At 43.4% G+C, this 21557-nt stretch overlaps 1 protein-coding gene across 3 annotated transcripts in view; it reads left to right on the forward strand.

Moving 5' to 3' along the window:
- The window catches only part of fam114a1 (family with sequence similarity 114 member A1), a 60606-nt gene that overhangs the window by 9134 nt on the left and 29915 nt on the right, over positions 1–21557 (forward strand). For all 3 annotated transcript variants that reach the window (XM_085968663.1, XM_085968647.1, XM_085968653.1), the window contains exons 3-6: positions 11025–11109; positions 11659–11775; positions 17010–17110; positions 17502–17636. In XM_085968663.1, the coding sequence (XP_085824789.1) occupies positions 11025–11109; positions 11659–11775; positions 17010–17110; positions 17502–17636 (438 nt within the window). The remainder of the gene's footprint in view (positions 1–11024; positions 11110–11658; positions 11776–17009; positions 17111–17501; positions 17637–21557) is intronic.

Consider the following 21557-nt stretch of genomic DNA (forward strand, 5'->3'; position numbering starts at 1 on the left):
AAATGCTGAGGTAAGTTTTAAAGTTTATTTTTGTTTTTTAAAACGGGTTTTCAGTACTGTAGGTAGAAGGATCAATTGTGGCTATGTGAATTGAATTTGCTGTGTTTATTAAATGTGAAAATGACTCCAACATTTTTAAGAAAGAAACTTTTCATCAGGAATATATTCTTTTAAGTAATTATGTATGTATGTCTGTATATATTCCTTTGCGTGTATGTATATATTCCTTTACTTATGTGTATGAATGTATGTATTTAATTATGACTTTCAGAGAAAGTAACTTATTGGAAAACCATAATTAAAAACATACATTCATACACAAGTAAAGGAATATAAAACATACATACATATACGTAAAGGAATATATGCGGACATACATACATAATTACTTATTACTGATGAAAAGTTTCTTTCTTAAGTGTTGGGAATGTTACATTACTCATTTTAGAACACTCATTCTCACATTCAATTCACACAGCCACAATTGCTCCTTCTACCTACCGTACTGAAAACCCGTTTTTAAAAAAAAAAAAAAAAAAAAAATTAAAACTTTAAAACTAACCTCAGCATTTCTTAAAATAACTTTCCTCCCTTTCCCAAGCAAAAATATTGCCTTTCAGAAGCTCCACGATAAAATATATCTTCCTCCGCAGCCTTGGAGCAACTTTACACATGCTTTTTTCAAGTGTAACTTGTAAGGACTTACCCTCACTGAATCCATGAATGAAATCGACGAAGTTCACTGCGCACGCGCTGCCTGTGCAGTCGCACGTGCTGTGCCTCTGAACCCCTTCGTTCAGAGGACTGGAAATGCCGGCGTTCCCCGCATGCACGGTGTTTCCTGAACGCCGGCATTTCATCCGGCCAGATGCGTGAGCACCCAGACCGTACTCACGCATTTGGACCCGAATTACTGGGCCAATGTATGCCTCTTTCCTGACCCTCAATTGTTCCCTTATGGCTTTATTCATCCATGGAGTCTCATTATTGTTTAGTTTGTTCTTTCCTTTTAGCGGAATATATTTTTCCTGCACTCTGTTGAACACTGTTTTAAATGTTTCCCGTTGCTTTTCTACATCGTTGTTTGCCAATATTGTTGCCCATTTTTGTTTCCCAAGTTCTATTCTCAGCCCCTCAAAATCAGCTTTTCTCCAATCTATTAACCTGGTTTTCGTCATACTTATGTCCTTCTCAATTATCATAAAGTATTATATTATGGTCACTATTGCCTGTATGTTCCCCTATCTTTACTTCTCTTAACTGCTCTGGTTCATTCCCCATTACTAGATCCAATAGTGAATCCTCCCTTGTTGGGGTTTTTATATATTGGGTTAGAAAGGAGTCCTGTACACATTGTGGGAACTCCATTCCCTTATCCCCTTTACCTACCTCTTCTGTCCAATTAATATGGGGGTAGTTGAAATCCCCCATGATGATTATTCTATGTTTTTTACTAATTTCCCTAATTTGTCTGCATATTTCTTCCTCCAACTCCCTTCCACTATTAGGTGGTCTGTAGACTACATCTATTAGTGTGATTGATCCTTATTAACTTTTATCTCTATCCATATGGATTCTATTTTTGTCTTGCTGATATCTGCGTCACTTTTTTTCTACTGCCATTATGTTATCCCTAATAAGTACAGCTACTCCACCTCCCCTTTTTTCCTCCCTATCTTTTCTAAATATGTTATACCCTGCAATGTTTAATTCCCAGTCCTGATTTTTCTGCAGCCATGTCTCAGTAATCCCTACTATGCCTGGTTCCTCACAACATATGATTGCCTCCAGCTCCCCTGTTTTATTACGGACACTGTGTGCATTGCTGTACAGACAGTTGAACTCATTTTTAATAGGATTTCCTCACTTTATGTTTAACCATCTTTTTAGATTTCTGTTCTATAACTCTAGTTATTCCCTTGCCATGAATGTCCTCCCTTACTTTATTCTTTCCTGTGCTCTCTTTTCCTGTTTTGTTTATATTTAGGCTGGTTAAGTTTCTGGTAGATCCCTCCCTTCATCTTACTAGTTTAAAGCCTTTGCCGTTTCCCTATTTACCCTTTCCATTAGGACATGGGTCCCATCCCGGTTCAAGTGGAGCCCGTCCCATCGGTACAGCTCCTTCCTGTCCCAGAACTGGTGCCAGTGCCCCATGAAAAGGAACCCCTCTTTTCCACACCAGCCCTTTAGTCACATGTTAATTCTCCTGATCTGTCTGCTTCTATGCCAATTTGCACGTGACTCGGGCAGTAATCCAGAGATTATTACCCTCGAGGTCTTGCTTTTTAATTTAGATCTTAACTCCTGATACTTTTTCAGCAGGACCTCTTCTCTGTTCTTACCTATGTCGTTTGTTCCAACATGAACCACGACAATTGGATTTCCAAGTTCCTCTCCAGTCGCCATGTGATATCCCTTACCCTGGCATTAGGTAGGCAACTCACCCTTCGGGATTCTCGTTCTTGGCTGCAGAGGACGCTTTCTATCCCCCTAATTATAAAGACCCCTATCACTACCACATTTCTATTCTGCCCCCGCCCAAACCTTTGGACAGCCTTCTGAGCCATGGTGCCTTGGTCAGCATTGTGGCTGTCCTCCCTGCAGTCTTTCTCCTTGTCCTCACAGGTAGCGAGTACATCTTACCTATTGGACAGGACCAGTGTCTGCGAGACCTCCTTCTCAACCTCTCCTAAATCCCCGCTACCCGTCTCCCTAACAGTCACACCCTAAATCCCCGCTACCCGTCTCCCTAACAGTCACACCCTAAATCCCCGCTACCTGTCTCCCTAACAGTCACACCCTCCCTTTCCTGAACCTGTGCTTTCCTCTGGGATGTGACTGTATTCTGAATAAAACTGTCCAGAAATTCCTCCCCCTCCCTTATGTATCGGAGTGTTTCCAAATCTCAGTCCAGCTCAATGACTGAGCCAGAGAGATTCAAGATGGAGACCTCTCCTGCAGATGTGTTCGCTCAGGACAGTCTCGCTGCCCACAAACTCCCACATACAGCAGTCCAGACACACAACCTGCCCTGCCATATCTTAGCCTAGACTTATTTTATTTATTTAATTAGTTAAAGTCTTTAATCAACGATTATTTATAGTTATATTAATTTGTTTAACTAGTTAAGCTATAAATTTAATACAGTATGTTATAGTTTCCCAATCCTAGTTTAAACCACTGTCCTAGGTTAGAGAGAAAAAAAACTAATACTCACCAACCAATCACCTACCTGCTATCCTGTGATGTTACACCTTGGTTTTTTTAAAAATCGTGGAAGGTCCCGCTGTGGCCGCTGGTGTCTCCAATTAGGTCCGCGCTGTTCCTCCGCTCTCTGCTATATGTCCCGCGGCCACTGTTGTCTCCAATTAGGTCCGCGCTGTTCCTCCGTTCTCTGCTATATGTCCCGCAGCCGCTGGTGCCTCCAGTTAGGTCCGCGCTGTTCCTCCGCTCTCTGCTATATGTCCCGCGGCCACTGTTGTCTCCAATTAGGTCCGCGCTGTTCCTCCGTTCTCTGCTATATGTCCCGCAGCCGCTGGTGTCTCCGATTAGGTCCGCGCTGTTCCTCCGCTCTCTGCTATATGTCCCGCGGCCGCTGGTGTCTCCGAATAGGTCCGCACTGTTCCTCCGCTCTCTGCTATATGTCCCACGGCCACTGGTGTCTCCGATTAGGTCCGCGCTGTTCCTCCGCTCTCTGCTATATGTCCCGCAGCCGCTGGTGCCTCCAGTTAGGTCCGCGCTGTTCCTCCGTTCTCTGCTTTATGTCCGGCGGCCGCTGGTGTCTCCGATTAGGTCCGCGCTGTTCCTCCGCTCTCTGCTTTATGTATCGCCACTGCTGTTGGTGTCTCCAATTAGATGGCTAGAATGGTAATTTACCAATACTGGTGACTGAATATTATGTAAACTGGGGCTGTGTCAATTATTTTATAATTATGCAATTAAATTATTGATGGAATATTTTAATATACTATCATTGGTGTGATTAAATCTGCATTCAGTGTATGTATGTATTTAATCATGTTCTAAGTGCTAGGCTAAACAACTCTTTAGCTAATAAAGGATTCCCATCTGGCCATCGCGCTTTACACAATATAGTAAAAACTTTTTTTTATTCATTTATGGGATGTGGGCGTCGCTGGCAAGGTCGGCATTTATTGCCCATCCCTAATTGCCCTTGAGAAGGCGGTGGTGAGCCGCCGCCTTGAACCGCTGCAGTCTGTGTGGTGAAGGTACTCCCACCATGCTGTTAGGGAGGGAGTTTCAGGATTTTGACCCAGCAACGATGAAGGATCGGCGATATACTTCTAAGTCAGGATGGTGCGTGACTTGGAGGGGAACTTGAAGATGGTGGTGTTCCCATGTGCCTGCTGCCCTTGTCCTAGGTGGAAGAGGTCGTGGGTTTGGGAGGTACTGCCGAAGAAGCCTTGGCGAGTTGCTGCAGTGCATCTTGTAGATGGTGCACACTGCAGCCACGGTATGCCAGTGGTGGAGGGAGTGAATGTTTAAGGTGGTGGATGTGGTGCCAATCAAGCAGGCTGCTTCGTCCTGGATGGTGTCGAGCTTCTAAGGATAAGGGGTAAGCCATTTAGGACTGAAATGAGGAATTTCTTCACCCAGAGAGTGGTGAACCTGTGGAATTCTCTGCCACAGAGGGCGGTGGAGGCCAGTTCATTAAATATATTCAAGAAAGAGTTGGATATATTTCTTAAGGCTAAAGGGATCAAGGGATATGGGGAGAAGGCAGGGATAGGGTACTGAATTTGGATGATCAGCCATGATCTCATTGAATGGCGGAGCAGGCTCGAAGGGCCGAATGGCCTACTCCTGCTCCTATCTTCTATGTTTCTATGTTTCTTGAGTGTTGTTGGAGCTGCACTCATCCAGGCAAGTGGAGAGTATTCCATCACACCTGACTTGTGCCTTGTAGATGGTAGAAAGGCTTTGGGGAGTCGGGAGGTGAGACACTCGCCACAGAATACCTAGCCTCTGACCTCTTGTTGCCACAGTATTAATGTGGCTGGCCCAGTTAAGTTTCTGGTCAATGGTGACTTAATATATATATTGGGCCAGAAATTCCAGGCCAGAAGCGTGAGTGCGCTCAGGGTACTCACACTTCTGGCCGTTGGAAATGCCGGCGTTCAGCAGGAACAGCGCATGCGGGGAACGCCGGCATTTCCAGACCTCGAGCGCGTGCGACTGCACAGGCAGCGCTTGCGCAGTGAACTTCGTGGATTTCATTCATGAAATCCGTGAGGGTAAGTCCTCAGAACTTACACTGAAAAAAAGCAAGTGTAAAGTGGTTCATTGGCTGCGGAGGAAGATATATTTTATCGTGGAGCTTTTGAAATGCAATATTTTTGTTTGGGAAAGGGAGGGAAGTTATTTTAAGTAAGTTTTAAAGTTAAAATTTTTTTTTTTTTTTTTTTTAAAGGGTTTTCAGAACGGTAGGTAGAAGGAGCAATTGTGGCTGTGTGAATGGAATGTGAGAATGCATTATGTATGTATGTCCACATATATTCCTTTACGTATATGTATGTATGTTTTATATTCCTTTACTATGTATGTTTTTAATTATGATTTTCCAATAAGTTACTTTCTCTGAAAGTCATAATTAAATAATACATTCATACACATAAGTAAAGGAATATATACATAACACGCAAAGGAATATATACAGACATACATACTTTCAGAAGCTCCACGATAAGAAATATCTTCCTCCGCAGCCTCTGTAGCAACTGTACCCATGCTTTTTTCATGTGTAAGTTGTAATGACTGGACCTCACCGAAAGCATTAATGAAAGCGGCGAATTATACTGCGCACGCGCTGCCTGTGCAGTCGCACGCGTTCTGCCTCTGAACCCCTTCGTTCAGAGGACAGGAAATGCCGGTTTTCCCCACATGCACTGTGCATGCTGAAAACCGGCATTTCATCCGGCCAGATGCGTAAGTACCCCGACCGTACTAGCGCATTTGGAAGGGAATTATTGGGCCAACATTTTACATGTCAATAAAATAAAAAATTTAACACTTGCACCACTTGCCCCCTCGCACCTGCGACTGAGGGTCCAAGGAGGTGCATTGCGCAAGAGGTCATCATCGGACGTATCCTCACACTGTTCCCTTTGGGGAACTGTATGAAGTGGTGGAAGGATTTATGGCCGTGATTAACGCTCATTCCGTGACCGTAACCATCTTTGAACCAGCCATTAGGGTGGTTAGTCCTATGGCGGGAGGGTTTTACGGGCTCCCACAACCCATCTGAGGGGGGGGGGGCGGCCACCAACACCCACGGACGCAAGTATCCCGCTGGATGTCCACCCAGAATTTAAAGTTGGAGCTCCGACTCCACTTGCCGGGACTGTCTGGAGTGGGGTTCAAAACCCTACTCCTTCTGGCCCAGCGGCGGGGATGCTTACTGCTACGCAAAAGGCCCACTCCGCACAAAAGGTGACACCCATACGTTTCCTGTGCCTTTTCCCTCCCCGTGACTGGAGCCCTATGCTGCCATTTCACGTTGCTAATCGGATTGGGCCTTTGTCATAGCGGTAGGATCCCTGCCGCTGGGCCAGATCAGGGTAGGGTTTCGAACCCCGCTCCAGACAGTCCCGGCAAGTGGAGTCGGAGCTCCGGCTCTAAATTCTGGGTTGACATCCAGTGGGATATTTGCGTCCGTGGGTGTGGGTGGCCCCCCCTCCTTGTATAGCTTGTGGGAGCCCGTAAAACCCTCCCGCCATAGGACTAACCGCCCTAATGGCTGGTTCAAAGATGGTTACGGTCACGGAATGAGCGTTAATCACGGCCATAAATCCTTCCACCACTTCATACAGTTCCTCAAAGGGAACAGTGTGAAGACACGTATGACGACGACATTGCTAAATAAATAAATGGAATTAAAAAAATTCTGTTAGGGCTTTTAAAAGTCTTTAAATTGCTTTAATTCTCTTTAAAACTACTTCAGATTACTCAAAATAATGTAAACATTTTAAAAAGTTTATAAAAGTTACCAAAATCTTCAAAAAACTTCCAAAAACCTATTTAAACTGCTGCTTTGCATGTAAAAAAGCAAAGCAGCTTGACAGAAACATTGGGGGCGTGTCCAGTGAAACTGAGACCTCAAGGGGCGTGTCTCACTTACACTGCACGCTCCTGGGTCCGCGCTGGCTGCGCTCCTGGGCGGCGTGACGTCATACGCTGCCCGGGATTCTTGCTTCAGTTTCTGGAAGTGCAGGCGTCCCTGGAGCTGATCGGCAGGAGCGCCGGGGTAAGTGCAAATACGGGGCTTGCACGCGCTGCAAGCCCCGTTCTGGAATTTCTGGCCCAATATGGATAATTGGTTGATGATGCATTATAAAAGTCTGTTTGGCTCTTGCCTGATTTTGATCCAGTACATGAAAGTTTTTATATAAGCTCCAAATCAACAAAGAATTGCATGCATGCTGGGAATTGTACTTTGGGTTCTATATAATTATTGTAATATACTTAATACTTTTACAGAGAGAAGTTCTAGTAACTAAACAATGCACAAGTAAGCAGATATTTGTCATCCAGTTTATTTCTTTCCCCTCTCTCAAAGGCAGATTGGGTTGCAGTTCTATGGGCTCGGCAACACTTCCATTATCTTGTTGGAACAGTCATCCTTCATGTGATTTTAAGACCCCATACACATAACCAGTTTGACACTTGAGTGCAGTTCTGAGGGGATGCTGCATTGTTGGAGGAGCCGTCCTTTAGATGGGACATTAAACCAAGGACCTGCCACCCTGTTCAGATTGATATTAAAGATATCCTAGCAAAGCACAGGCAAGGAGTTCTCTGTGTCCTGGCCAGTATTCTTCCCAAAACAAAATGAACTGGTCATGCATCTTATTGCTGTTTTTGCAATATACAAAATGGCTGCCATGTTTTGCTCACATAGTGACGATCGCTGCACTTCAAAGTAAGTAATTTTATCTGAAGTGCTTTGGGATATCCTGAGACATGTTCATACAAGCTCAAGGTTTTTTTCGACAGTGAATGTTGGCAGAATCACAATCCAGTCTAATCATGCCTTTACTCGGTGTTTATTTTTGCATTTATAGCAGGGTTACTGCATAGCGATCAGGATAGAGAAGCCTGTCTTTTTTATTCCCCCTCTTCGCTGGCATAGACGTGCTGAAGCCAATTGTGTTCCCTAATGCTGACTGGCTGAATTTCTTATTCCAAAAATAATGAATTCCACTGCTGTCTACAGATTACACACTCAAATTAGAACACGCAATGGTTAAAACTGTAATAGTTGTTTCCATTTGGGATAATTGGTAAAGCCTCACTGGTATTAGTTCTGACATTATCTGGACCATTCAGTCCTGGTTCTCTGGAGGATGGGTTGTATGTACTCTACTGGTGGTAAATAAAGCAGAGTCATGGTTTACTATTTTTAACATAAGCCAGTTTCACTGTAATGCACCTGTGGTGACCTAACTAGAATTAGGATATACAGAAGAGGTGCCAAATCTTTGGGTATACTGTATGCCACATTTATGTTGTTTGCCTCTTTGCTCCTCTCCTCCCCCAAACGCCACCTACAGTAGCTGTAAAGTCAAGAACTAACATGCTTTTCATATTTAAATCCAGGATGCTTCACTTTTCATATTTAAATGGGATCATAGTAGATGTCACTTTCATCCCATTTTATAAAGAGAGGATCAAAATCTAATCTTGTCTGCTTTCCTCCTACATCCTTGTAATTTGAATTTCATGCTTCTCTAATACCTGTATTCCTCATGTGGGAAAATTGTGATCTTGATAGTCTTGCTATCAGCCAGTTGAAATGTGTACTTCAAGCACTCATGGTCAATTGCCATACATCATTTGGCATGAGAGTAAGGCTGTCCTTGGGCATCACTCCAGGTTATTAACTATAGTTTTTCTACATTTCACTTCAGGATACAGCAGCATTGTGTTTAACTCTTAGAGTTGGAAGTGGAATGCAGATTTCTTTTTGTGAATGCACATCCTATTTTACTGATAGGACTACCCGCAAGTGACTGCAGCAAAACTGTAATGTCATTGAAATAGAATTGGATAAATATTTGAAAAGGAAGATAATAAAATGATAAAAAGGAAACTGCAAGTAAATGGGATTAGAGTAAGTAGCCTGAGTTGAAGAGCTAGCACCAGCACAGATGGGCCAATTGGTCGTCTCCTAAGCTGTGACTTCTATGAGTTGATAGCAACTAAATGAAAACTAGACAAAAATACTTCATTTATGTCACATTAGTATTGTAGGAGCCCCTTTATAGATCCCCTCTTTAAAAAGCTTGCTGTTTTGTTGAACTCTTGGAAATACTTTATAGTCAATTTTTCTATTGCTGGAAACAATGATTTGACTACATGTCTAACAACAGAAACATTTTCTCTGTTATGATCCAAACATGAAGTAAAAAAATCCACCCCAAAAAAGCTAGTAAAAATCCATCCAAAAAATACTAGTAAGAATCTTTTAAAGCTGCCTTCCACATGCAGGTTAACTTCAATGCCTGGTCTGAATGGGCAGGAGTAATGGCAGAAAATACTACTCATTTACATGCAAATGTATGTGAGCAAATCATGCAGGTGTAAAGTCGGATTGGAAAATTGCAAAAATGTTTCCCAGTGAAAACCAGGTGAAGCTGCTGGATGCTCGAGTTTTGAGTCCCCTTATGTTGAAATTACACTGGTGGGGCAGGGGGCTGATCTGTCAGATTTGATGAGTTGCCTTTTATATATGAGAAGGTAGTCATGTGATTGCTATCGCTGCACCATATTGCCATATGATATCAATATTAACAGTATTTTAAGCTACAGAGTTCAGAGCCATTTAGTAAGTCAATATGAAACTGATGCCTTGAGTTGCTTTAAGTGTCCAAATCACAATATTTAAGGGGTAATTTTTCCAAGTTTGCACTACCAGCAAGTAGCCTCACCTATTGGCTGCATATATTAGAAATTAGAATCATAGAATGGTTACAGCACAGAAGAAGGCCATTCGGCCTGTCAAGCCCGTGCCAGCTCTCTGCAAAAGCACTTCAGCTAGTCCCACTCCCTCGCCCTTTCCCTGTTGCCCTGCAAATTTTTTTCCTTCAAGTGCACTGCCAACAATTTTCCATCCACTGATTTTTTTTAATATTCTCTGGCTATGAACATCGCTGGCAAGCAGTCATGGATGGTGTCGAGAGTTGCTGCAGCTGCATCGATCCATGCAAGTAAAGAGCATTCCATAACACCCCTGACTTGTGATGAAACCATCTTTCTTTGTGCCAGGTATGACTCCAGCACAGGGCGAGCTTTCTCTTTGATCCCATTGACAAGTTTTACTAGGGCTCCTTGGTGCCACACTCGGTCGAATGCTGCTTTGATGTTGAGGGCAGTCACTCTCGCCTCGCCTCTAGAATTCAGTTCTTTTGTCCATGGGTTGTACCAAGGCTGTAATGCAGTCTGGAGCCGAGTGGTCCTGGCAGAACCTAAACTGAGCATTGGTGAGCAGGGTATTGGTGAGTAAGTGCTGCTTGATAGCACTGTTGACGAGTCCTTCCAGTATTGTACTGGAGCAGTTTGCCTAGAGATGCAGCTAGTTCTGGTCTTCAGCAGTACAGCCAGGATATTGTTGAGGCCAATAGCCTTTGGATAATAGCCTTTGGATGTCACGTGGACTGAAGCGAATTGGCTGAAGACTGGCATCTGTGATGATGGGGAGCTTAGGAGGAGGCCGAGCAGGATCATCCCCTCGGCACTTCTGCGTCAGGGACAAATACTGGCAATTTGGGTTCAGAATTTGTCAGCGATCTCTGGGTCCAAATTCCTGTTATGAAGCTTTGTCCAGAGAGAGTAAGTTTGTAAAATCAAGGAATATGTGTAACCATTTTTTTGTCTAATATAACTAGTAATTACCATTTTATGAAATTACATTTTGCTTTCAGTGCAGATTGGACATTGTTAAAGGACCTCAAAAATAGCTGGTGCTGTATTAGATAAACATTTTCTTTTGTGCATCTATTCTACAGGATTCAACTTCAGATAAAAGTAGAGCCTGGGGATCCTGGGGAACTTGGGGAAAATCGCTGCTGTCCACAGCAACAGCAACTGTTGGTAAGTGCTGTTGTGTCTGTGTATTGATAGAGACACTGAAGACAGGAGTTGGTTTCATAGGTGTTTACTAAACAAAGTCTGGAGGGGAACTAACGGATACAACACAATATACAGGCTTATATAGCCCGAGTGGCCATTACCAGCATTACAGTACACATGGGGCTCTTAAAGGCACATACACTACAAGTGCCATGAATAAAATCTAGTGCCTAGGAGAACTAAAAATGTTGACTATGGAAGTTTCCAGAGGGGGTGTCCAGGGGTTTACAGGTTGACATGTTAATGCAGTGTGTCAGAGTGGTGAGAATTGGGGGCATACCCAGGGTTCTGTATACAGTGAGATTGATCACAAGACATTGGGAGGCTCGGATTTGGCAGGCTCAACAGGATGTATGGCCTACTCCTCCTATTTCTTATGTTCTTAAGAAATTTAAAGGTTTTTTCCAGTAACCTTTGATGGAAAAGTGTACACCTTTTTCGTATTCTGAAATATGCTTTAAAGCATTATCTGTATCTTGAACAAATTAACACTTGTAATCTCAATTGCAGGTCATGGACTGAGCACTGTAATGGAGAAGGCAGAGGCATCCCTCAAAATACACAGTAGTGCTCAAGCATCCGAGGAGAGGAAACTGTCTGAGTCAGATGAAGTTACCTCAGCGTCAGGTAGTTCAAAAAAAAAAGTTTCACTTTACTACTACTTGTCTGTTTTCTCCCTGCTCCTCTCCTGAAGGCATTGACTTCTTGTTTGTGTATGCTTAAAATGGCATTAGGTGCCTTACATAACATAAGAACATAAGAAGTAGGAACAGGAGTAGGCCATACGGCCCCTCGGGCCTGCTCTGCCATTCAATAGGATCATGGCTGATCCGAATCTAGACTCGCGTCCACTTCCCTGCCCTCTCCCCGTAACCCCTAATTTCCTTATCTGCTAGGAAACTGTCTACATTTTAAATTTATTTAATGTTACAGCTTCCGCAGCGCTCTGGGGTAGCAAATTCCATAGATTTACTACCCTCTGAGTGAAGAAGTTTCTCCTCATCTCAGTTTTGAAAGGGCAGCCCCTTATTCTTAGATTATGCCCCCTAGTTCTAGTCTCACCCATCAGTGGAAACATCCTCACCGCATCCACTCGATCAAGCCCCCTCACAATCTTATATGTTTCGATAAGATCGCCTCTCATTCTTCTGAACTCCAATGAGTAGAGTCCCAACCTACTCAACCTTTCCTCATACGTCAACCCCCTCCTCTCCGGAATCAACCGAGTGAACCTTCTCTGAACTGCCTCGAGAGCAAGTATATCTTTTCTTAAATATGGAAACCAAAACTGCACGCAGTATTCCAGGTGTGGCCTCACCAATACCCTGTATAACTGCAGCAAGACTTCCCTGTTTTTATACTCCATCCCCCTCGCAATAAAAGCCAAGATTCCATTGGCCTTCCTGATCACCTGCTGCACCTGCATACTAACTTTTTGTGTTTCATGCACCAGGACCCCCAGATCCCTTTGTACTGTAGCACTTTGCAGTTTCTCTCCATTTAGATAATAACTTGCTCTTTGATTTTTTTCTCCCAAAGTGCATAACCTCACACTTTCCAACATTATATTGCATCTGCCAAATCTCTGCCCACTCACTTAGCCTGTCTGTCCTTTTGCAGGTTTTTTTATGTCCTCCTCACTCACTGCTTTCCCTCCCATCTTTGTATCGTCGGCAAACTTGGATATGTTGCACTCGGTCCCTTCCTCCAAATCGTTAATATAGATTGTAAAGAGTTGGGGTCCCAGCACGGACCCCTGCGGAACACCACTAGTTACTGATTGCCAGCCCGAGAATGAACCATTTATCCCAACTCTTTGATTTCTGTTAGATAGCCAATCTTCCACCCATGCCAGTATATTACCCCCAATCCCGTGATTTCTTATCTTGATCAGTAATCTTTTGTGTGGAACCTTGTCAAATGCCTTTTGGAAGTCCAAATACACTACATCCACTGGTTCCCCTTTATCCACCCTGTATGTTACATCCTCAAAGAATTCGAGCAAATTTGTCAAACATGACTTCCCCTTCATAAAACCATGCTGACTCTGTCCTATTAAATTATGTTTACCCAAATGCTCTGTTACTGTTTCCTTAATAATGGACTCCAACATTTTGCCAACCACAGATGTTAGGCTAACTGGTCTATAGTTTCCAGCTTTTTGTCTACTTCCCTTCTTAAATAAGGGTTTTACATTAACAGTTTTCCAATCTGCCGGGACCTTTCCTGAGTCCAGGGAGTTCTGGAAAATAATCACCAATTCATCCACAATCCCTACCGCCACTTCTCTCAAGACCCTAGGATGTAGGCCATCAGGTCCGGGGGATTTATCCGCCTTAAGTCCCATTATTTTACTGAGTACCATCTCCTTAGTGATTTTAATCGTGTTTGGCTTTTCCCCCCCCCCATTGCCCCCTGTTTGTCCAGTGTTGGGATATTTTTAGTGTCCTCTACTGTAAAGACTGATACAAAATATTTGTTCAGCGTCTTTGCCATCTCCATGTTCCCCACCACTAGTTTCCTGGTCCCATCCTCTAAGGGACCAACGTTCACTTTAGCCACCCTTTTTCTTTTTATAAAACTGTAGAAACTCTTGCTATTTTTTAAAATATTTTTTGCTAGTTTACTTTCATAATCTATCTTCCCTTTCTTAATTAATCTTTTAGTTATTGTTTGCTGGCTTTTAAATGCTTCCCAATCTTCTATCCTCCCACTAGATTTGGCTACTTTATATGCCCTTGTTTTCAGTCGGATACTATTCTTTATTACTTTACTGAGCCACGGATGGCTGTCTTTTCTTTTATTCCCCTTTTTCCTCAGTGGAATATATTTATCTTGAAAGATGTGAAATATCTCCTTGAATGTAGACCACTGCTCTTGTACCGTCTTACACTTTAATCTGTTTTCCCAGTCCACTTTAGTCAATTCTACTCTCATACCCTCCTTTATTTAAGCTCAGTACGCTGGTTTGAGATCCAACTCTCTCATCCTCAAACTGAATTTGGAATTCAACCATATTATGGTCACTCATTCCAAGGGGATCCTTTACTAGGACATTTTTTATTAATCCTGTCTCATTACACAGGACCAGATCTAATATTGCCTGCCCCCTGGTTGGTTCAGTTACATACTGCTCAAGGAACCCGTCCCTAATACACTATATGAACTCTTCCTCAAGGCTGCCATGCCCAATTTGATTAGGCAATATGAAAGTTAAAATCCCCCATGATTATAGCTGTTCCCTTATTACAAGCCCCAACTATTTCCTGATTTATACTCCGACCAACAGAGTTGCAACTATTAGGAGGCCTATAGACTACGCCCACTAGTGACTTTTTCCCCTTATTATTCTTTGATTAACATAGCAACCCCACCTCCCATTCCTTTCTGTCTGTCTTTCCTAATTGTCAAATACCCTTGTATGTTTAGTTCCCAGTCATGATTATCTTGCAGCCATGTTTCCGTAATGGCCACCAGATCATACCCATGTGTAGTTATTTGTACCGTCAACTCGTCAATTTTGTTACGAATGCTGCGTGCATTCAGATAAAGAACTTTCAAATATGTTTTCTGACAATTTATTCCTGCTTTTACCCCTTTTACTACTTTACCTTTATCATTATACATTCTGTCCCTTCCTGACACGCTCTGGTTTTTAATTCCCCCCACTGCTACCTTGCTCTATTGCCTTCTCCGCTGCCATTTTTATTTTTCGCTCTCTTAAAACCTCCCCCCCACTAATTAGTTTAAAGCCCTATCTACAGCCCTAGTTATTCGATTCGCCAGGACTCTAGTCCCAGCACTGGCCAAGTGAAGTCCATCCCAACGGAACAGCGCTCTCCTGTCCCAGTACTGATGCCAGTGTCCCAGGAAGCAAAACCCATTTCTCCCACACCAGTCTTTGAGCCACGCATTTAACTCTCTCATTTTATTTACCCTAGCCAAATTTGCACGTGGCTCCGGTAGTGATCCAGAGATTATTACCCTTGTGGTTCTGCTTTTTAATTTGACCCCTAACTGCTCAAACTCCCTCAGCAGAACCTCCTTCCTTGTCCTATCTATGTCGTTGGTACCAACATGGACCACGACAACTGGATCCTCCCCCTCCCACTCCAAGTTTCTCTCCAGCCCAGAGGAGATGTCCTTAACCCTGGCACCGGGCAGGCAACACAGCCTTCGGGACTCTCGCTCTCGGCTGCAAAGAACTCTTATCTATCCCCCTAACAATACTATCCCCTACCACTACAACATTTCTTTTATCCTCCCCCCCCCCCCCCCCCCCCACTTGAATGGCCCCCCGCTCCACGGTGCTGTGGCCAGGTTGCTCATCCTCCCTGCAGTCCCCGTTCCCATCCTCACAGGGAGCAAGAGCCTCAAACCTGTTGGACAAGAGCAAGGGCTGCGGCTCCTCCAACACTACTTCCTGGATCCCCGTACCTGCCTCACTTCTAGTCACACCATTCTAACCCTGGCCACGGACTACATCTGAATTAATTAATCTAATTGGTGTGACTACCTCCTGATACACAGAGTCCAGGTAACTCTCCCCCTCCCTGATGTGTCTCAGTGTTTGAAGCTCGGACTCCAGCTCTTCAACACGGAGCCGGAATTCCTCGAGCAGCCAACACTTACTGCAAATGTCGTCACTGTGAGCATCAATGGTGTCCACCAGCTCCCACATATTGCAGCAGCAACACATCACCTGATACCCCATTCTATGTCATTAATTACATTTATTAATATTATTCTTAAACACCCTCTGCCCCGATTCTAGATGATGAATATCGCACCTTAGAAACTCTAAACCACAGAGTTTAAGCTTAGAGAGAAATACTCACCAACCAATCACTTACCCGCTTTCTGGTGACGTCACACTTAGATTACTTTTTACCTCTCCTTCCCTCTGAGGTCCGAGACTGGAGATTGGTACGCCTTACCTGGGTCTCTGGAGCCTTTATACAGCCGCTCAGCCCGCGATTCCCGCTGATTCTCACACTGGTAACTTCATCAAAGGGTCCATCATTTATGTGAACCTGGGCAGTGAATGTTGGAAGGCTGTTCCGTTGGGAGTCCTATCAGCACAAAGTGAGAATCGAACATGGGACTTTCCTGGCTGAACAATTCACTGGACAAATTCACTGAGGCAATGAGGAAGCCAATAAATTTTCCAGTGTAAAATATTACCTAGCTTGCTTAATCTGTAAAATGTATTTATCAAAGTAAGTGAATTGGATGAAATAGAATTTGTTCTGCGGTTGCATTGCTCTTTTTGGTTACCCTGCACAGGGAGTAATTCTGCAGCTTTACCAATTGTATTCAGTTTATGATATTTCATATTTGTGATACTCAACTTAACCATATCAACTGGGAGATATGGGAACTACCTCAAATTAATTGCAAGCACTTCTGTCTCTGCTGTAAAACCACCAAGCCTGGGCATCAATTGTTTCTGAAATTGATAGGATATATTGATACAAGTTGCTGTTTACACACCAGAGAAGGGAACATTTATCTTAAGGGTTTAACGGGATAATCAAACTTCTTTTTTTTTTTTTTTTTGTAAGTGTGCAATCTAGGTGGTTCCTGCCCAATGGTGTGTGTCAGGGAAGAAAGGTTTTTTTTTTTGGAAATAAAATTAAACGTTGACAAGTCCAGTCAGTCCAACAATACCAGTCCAGATTGAACCTATTCCTGGTGGTGGTGGTGGAGACCGAGCTGCAGCAAAAAGGATTAGAGGATGATTTCTATTTATTGTGGGGAAATAGTTTAAGAAAATTGATAGAATTGTGTGGCTTTAAGTTCCTTAATAACTGATGTGATATGATGTGTTGTTAGTAAAATACTTTTAATTTCCTGGACAGATCCACAAGAAGAAACCCATCCTGTAGATGTTGCACCCTCTTCCCCCACTGCTGGATCTCGTGGCATGTTGTCAACAATTTCTAATGTTGTTCAAAACACAGTAAGTGAAACGAGACATGCTGATTGGCATGGACAGCCCACATTATGATTTTCATGCACAATTTTTTTTTATCAACAACTTCTAGTCTGGCTTTTTTAACCTATTAAAAGGGATTAATATGCTTTTGCATGGTATTTTACAAAGCCCATCTGAAAAAGGGGGAAAGATACTCCAATACATCAGGCAATACTAGCTTTTACCTAGCCCGAGCTTCCATATTACCGAGTTGTTCTGGAAATGGTCCACTAATGTAAGCAAATTGATAACTTGGCAGTGGTCTGATGGACATGTATGAAATAGGTGATGGTGTACTTGGAGATGTAGCGTGGATTAATTTTAAATGGTGAACAATTATAAATACTGTATATTGTTTCCTGTGGTTTTTGTGTAGGGTAAGACTGTGATCACAGGTGGCTTGGATGCACTAGAATTTATTGGCAAGAAGACCATGAATGTCCTTGCAGAAAGTGACCCGGGATTCAAGAAAACAAAGATATTAATACATCGAACTGCTACCTTGTCCCAGGTATTGAGAATGCACCTCATAATTGAATATTAAAGAACTACAGTAGCATTTTTACACTGGATTAAATAACTTAACATTTCTTTATTAGTCTCATAAGGGCACTTGCAGTCACTTCAGAAACATGTCAGTTGTTTTAATATTTGTGTATATGTTTGTATGAATTGATCACTTTATAAAATAGGGTTCTGAGTGTTATGTGGCATGGAGTGCGGGAGCGCCAATATGCTGTGCCACAGGATGATAGAATATGCTTATGTGCCTGCAATGTTTCAATTGTTGAGCTCCACAATTTCTCAGAGCCAGTAGTTGAAGTATCACACATCTACTTGTAGTCTTTTGAGAACATCAATGATGAATGTAAGTAATTCATACCCAACTGCTATCTTGGATATTGCTGTTACATGCTGCAGAGACACCAGGAAAGGGGAGAAAAATAACTAACTGAGAAATAAAAGGGAATGTTGCCCTCATTTTAAAAAAAGATTGTGTGCTGTATTAGAATGTGCGTATTTGTCATTTGCAGCGCACAGCACCATTTTCATCTAATTTCACAGTATCCAATTTAACGAGGCCTTCAAATGATGACACATTAAGGGCTAGAAATTCGGTGCATTTGCACCTCCGGAGGCGCTAACGGGGCGCAAACTACTTTTTGCCTGGGCGCAGCGATACTAACGACTCCTGCTACAGCAGGAGTCTAGTGGCGGCGGTAACCGGTAGCGCCCTGCTCCTCTGCGCAGGCAATGACGACGTCATCACCGTGCGCAACGCCCCATTTTCACCCTGCCTGCAAAATTGGCCCACGCCCCCCTGACTCTCTGCCGGGTGATGACAGTGACCGATTCGGGGGCGGGAATGGAGCAGCAGGAGGCTCACGGGGCGGTAAATAAAGGGGAGGTGGCGGGCAGGGGAGAACAAAAATTGGCCGACTTTGTCACGGCCCATTGCGTCTTTCAATGCAGGGTCCGTGCCGCGATCTGGCAGCCTGGCATTCCTCTTGACGAGGAAAAGTGGTCCAACCATGGCTAACGAGAAGTTAACGATAGTATTAGATCAAAGGGAGAGGCTTATAATGTTGCCAGAAGGAGTAGTGAACCTAAGGATTGGGAGGATTTTAGAATTAAGCGAAGGAGGACCAAGAAATTGATAAAGAAAGGGGAAATGAGAGTAAACTAGCGAGAGACATAAAATAGATTGTAAAAGCTTCTATAGGTATGTAAAAAGGAAAAGATTAGCAAAAGTAAATGTGGGTGAGACAGGAGAAATTATAATGGGGAATAAGGAAATGGCAGAGAAATTAAACAAATGCTTTGGGTGGAATTTTGCCGGCACTCGGGGCGGGTTTGGAGGCGGGACTGGTGGCAAAATTGCAAAGATTGACAGCGGGTCCCGAACCCGCTGTCAAGCTGCCTCCAAACAATCTTCCCGGGTGTCGGGTCCCCGATTTGCACATGGACCCGACATCTAGTGGCGGGAAGAGGATTATAGGCACTTAACTGCTTGTTAACAGGTTGGTAACAGGTAGTTAAGGGGCTTTTTCCAATTTTGACAGGTCTACTGCGGGCTTCCCGACATCCGGACACCACGCCAGGGTAAGTGTGGCGTGCAGTGGGTCTACTGTAATGTTTCTTCATTGATGACAGCTGCAGAAGTGGTGTGAAGGATCCAATGGTACACTGGTGAGTTTAAGAGGTAAGAAAATGTTGGGAAAATCATTTTTAATGTATTTAGACTTTTCTGTAGGTAACAAGTTTTGAAGTGTTTGTGTAGTCCCACCTCATTGGGAGAACCTCTCACCAGTGACAGATTGCTTCTGTAACCTCACCTGCAGCTGCCATCTGTTCTAGCCTAAGGAGGGTGTCACTGGAGAGCCTGGATGTAAGGGCTCGCCTTTGTACAATGTTGTCAAACACTGAAAAATCACCTGTCAAAAAAAATTGTGTGGCCCCTTTAGAAAAAAAAACCGCCAGATGACGCGTCATTAACTGACGTCATCTGACACTGGCTTTCTCTTAATTGGCCGGCAGGGCGGGCTTTACAAGGCCAATTGACGCAAAATAGCGTCTGTGCGTCTGACGTCGTTGGGGGCGAGATTGGAACCCAGAAGGCAGCTGTCCTGCCCCCAAGCTGCATTGGAAGGCAAAATCCAGCCCTTTGTGTCTGTCTTCATGAAAGAAGACACAAAAAACTTTCCGGAAATAGTGGAGAACCAAGAGAATGAGGAACTGAGAGAAATTAGTTTAAAAAAAATAGTACTGGAGAAATTAATGGGACTGGAAGCTGATTAAATCCCCTGGACCTGATGGCCTACATCCTAGGGTTTTGAAAGAGGTGGCTATAGAGATAGCGGGTGCATTGGTTGTCATTTTCCAAAATTCCATAGATTCTAGAACGGCTCCCGCGGATTGGAAGGTAGCAAATCTAACCCCACTATTTAAGAAAGGAGGGAGAGAGAAAACGGGGAACCTATAGACCAGTTAGCCTGACATCAGTAGTAGGAAAAATGCTGGAATCTATTATTAAGGACATGGTAACAGGGCACTTCGAAAATAATAATAGGATTAGGCAGAGTCAACATGGATTTATGAAAGGGAAATCATGTTTGACAAATCTGTTAGAATTTTTTGAGGTTGTATCTAGCAGAATAGCTAAGGGGGTACCAGTGGATGTGGTGTATTTGGAATTTCAGAAGGCATTTGATAAGGTGCCACACGAGGTTATTAAACAAAATTAGGGCTCATGGGATTGGGGGTAATATACTAGCATGGATTGAGGATTGGTTAACGGACTGAAAACAGAGAGTAGGAATAAATGGGTAATTTTTGGGTTAGCAGGCTGTAACTAGTGGGGTACCGCAAGAATCAGTTCACAATCTACATCAATGATTCGGATGAGACGACCAAATGTAATACATCCAAGTTTGCTGTTGATACAAAGCTGGGTGGGGATGTAAGTTGCGAGGAGGATGAAAGGAGGCTTCAAGGGGATTTAGGCAGGCTAAGTGAGTGGGTAAGAACATGGCAAATGGAATATAATGTGGAGAAATGTGAAGTTATCCACTTTGGTAGGAAAAATAGAAAGGCAGCATATATTTTAAATGGTGAGAGATTGGGAAATGTTGGCTGTTCAGAGGGACCTGGGTGTCCTTGTACACGAATCGCAAAGTTAACATGCAGGTACAGCAAGCAATTAGGAAAGCAAATGCTATGCTGGCCTTTATTACAAGAGGATTTGAGTATAAGAGTAAAGATGTCTTACTGCAAGTATATATAGGGCCCTGGTGAGACCACACCTGGAGTATTGTGTATAGTTTTGGTCTCCTCACCTAAGGAAGGATATACTTGCCATAGAGGGAGTGCAACGAAGGTTCACCAGACTGGTTCCTGGGATGGGGGGGTTTGTCCTAATGAGGAGAGATTGAGTAGACTAGGCCTATATTCTCTAGAGTTTAGAAGAATGAGAGGTCATAGAATCATAGAATCATAGAGATAGGAACAGGAGTAGGCCATTCGGCCCTTCGAGCCTGCTCCGCCATTCAATGAGATCATGGCTGATCTTCGTCTGAGATCATAGCTGATCTTACCAGTTCAGTACCCCGTCCCCGCCTTTTCTCCGTAACCCTTAATCCCCTTAGCATTCAGAAATATATCCAATTCTCTCTTGAAAATATTTATTGATTTAGCCTTCAGGGCTTGACCAGGTAGATGCAGGGAGGATTTTCCCCTGGCTGGGGAGTCTAGAACTAGTGGTCACAGTCTCAGAATAAGGGGTTGGCCATTTAGGACTGAGGTGAGAAATTTCTTCACTCAGAGGGTGGTGAATCTTGGAATTCTCTACCCCAGAGGGCTGTGAAGGCTCAGTTATCGAGTATATTGAAAACAGAAGTCGATAGATTTTTGAATATTATGTAAATCAAAGGAT

This window comes from Somniosus microcephalus, chromosome 2 (genome assembly GCF_052327205.1).
Source record: "Somniosus microcephalus isolate GS21.2 chromosome 2, FLI_Smic_1.0, whole genome shotgun sequence".
In the NCBI taxonomy this organism is placed as follows: domain Eukaryota; kingdom Metazoa; phylum Chordata; class Chondrichthyes; order Squaliformes; family Somniosidae; genus Somniosus; species Somniosus microcephalus.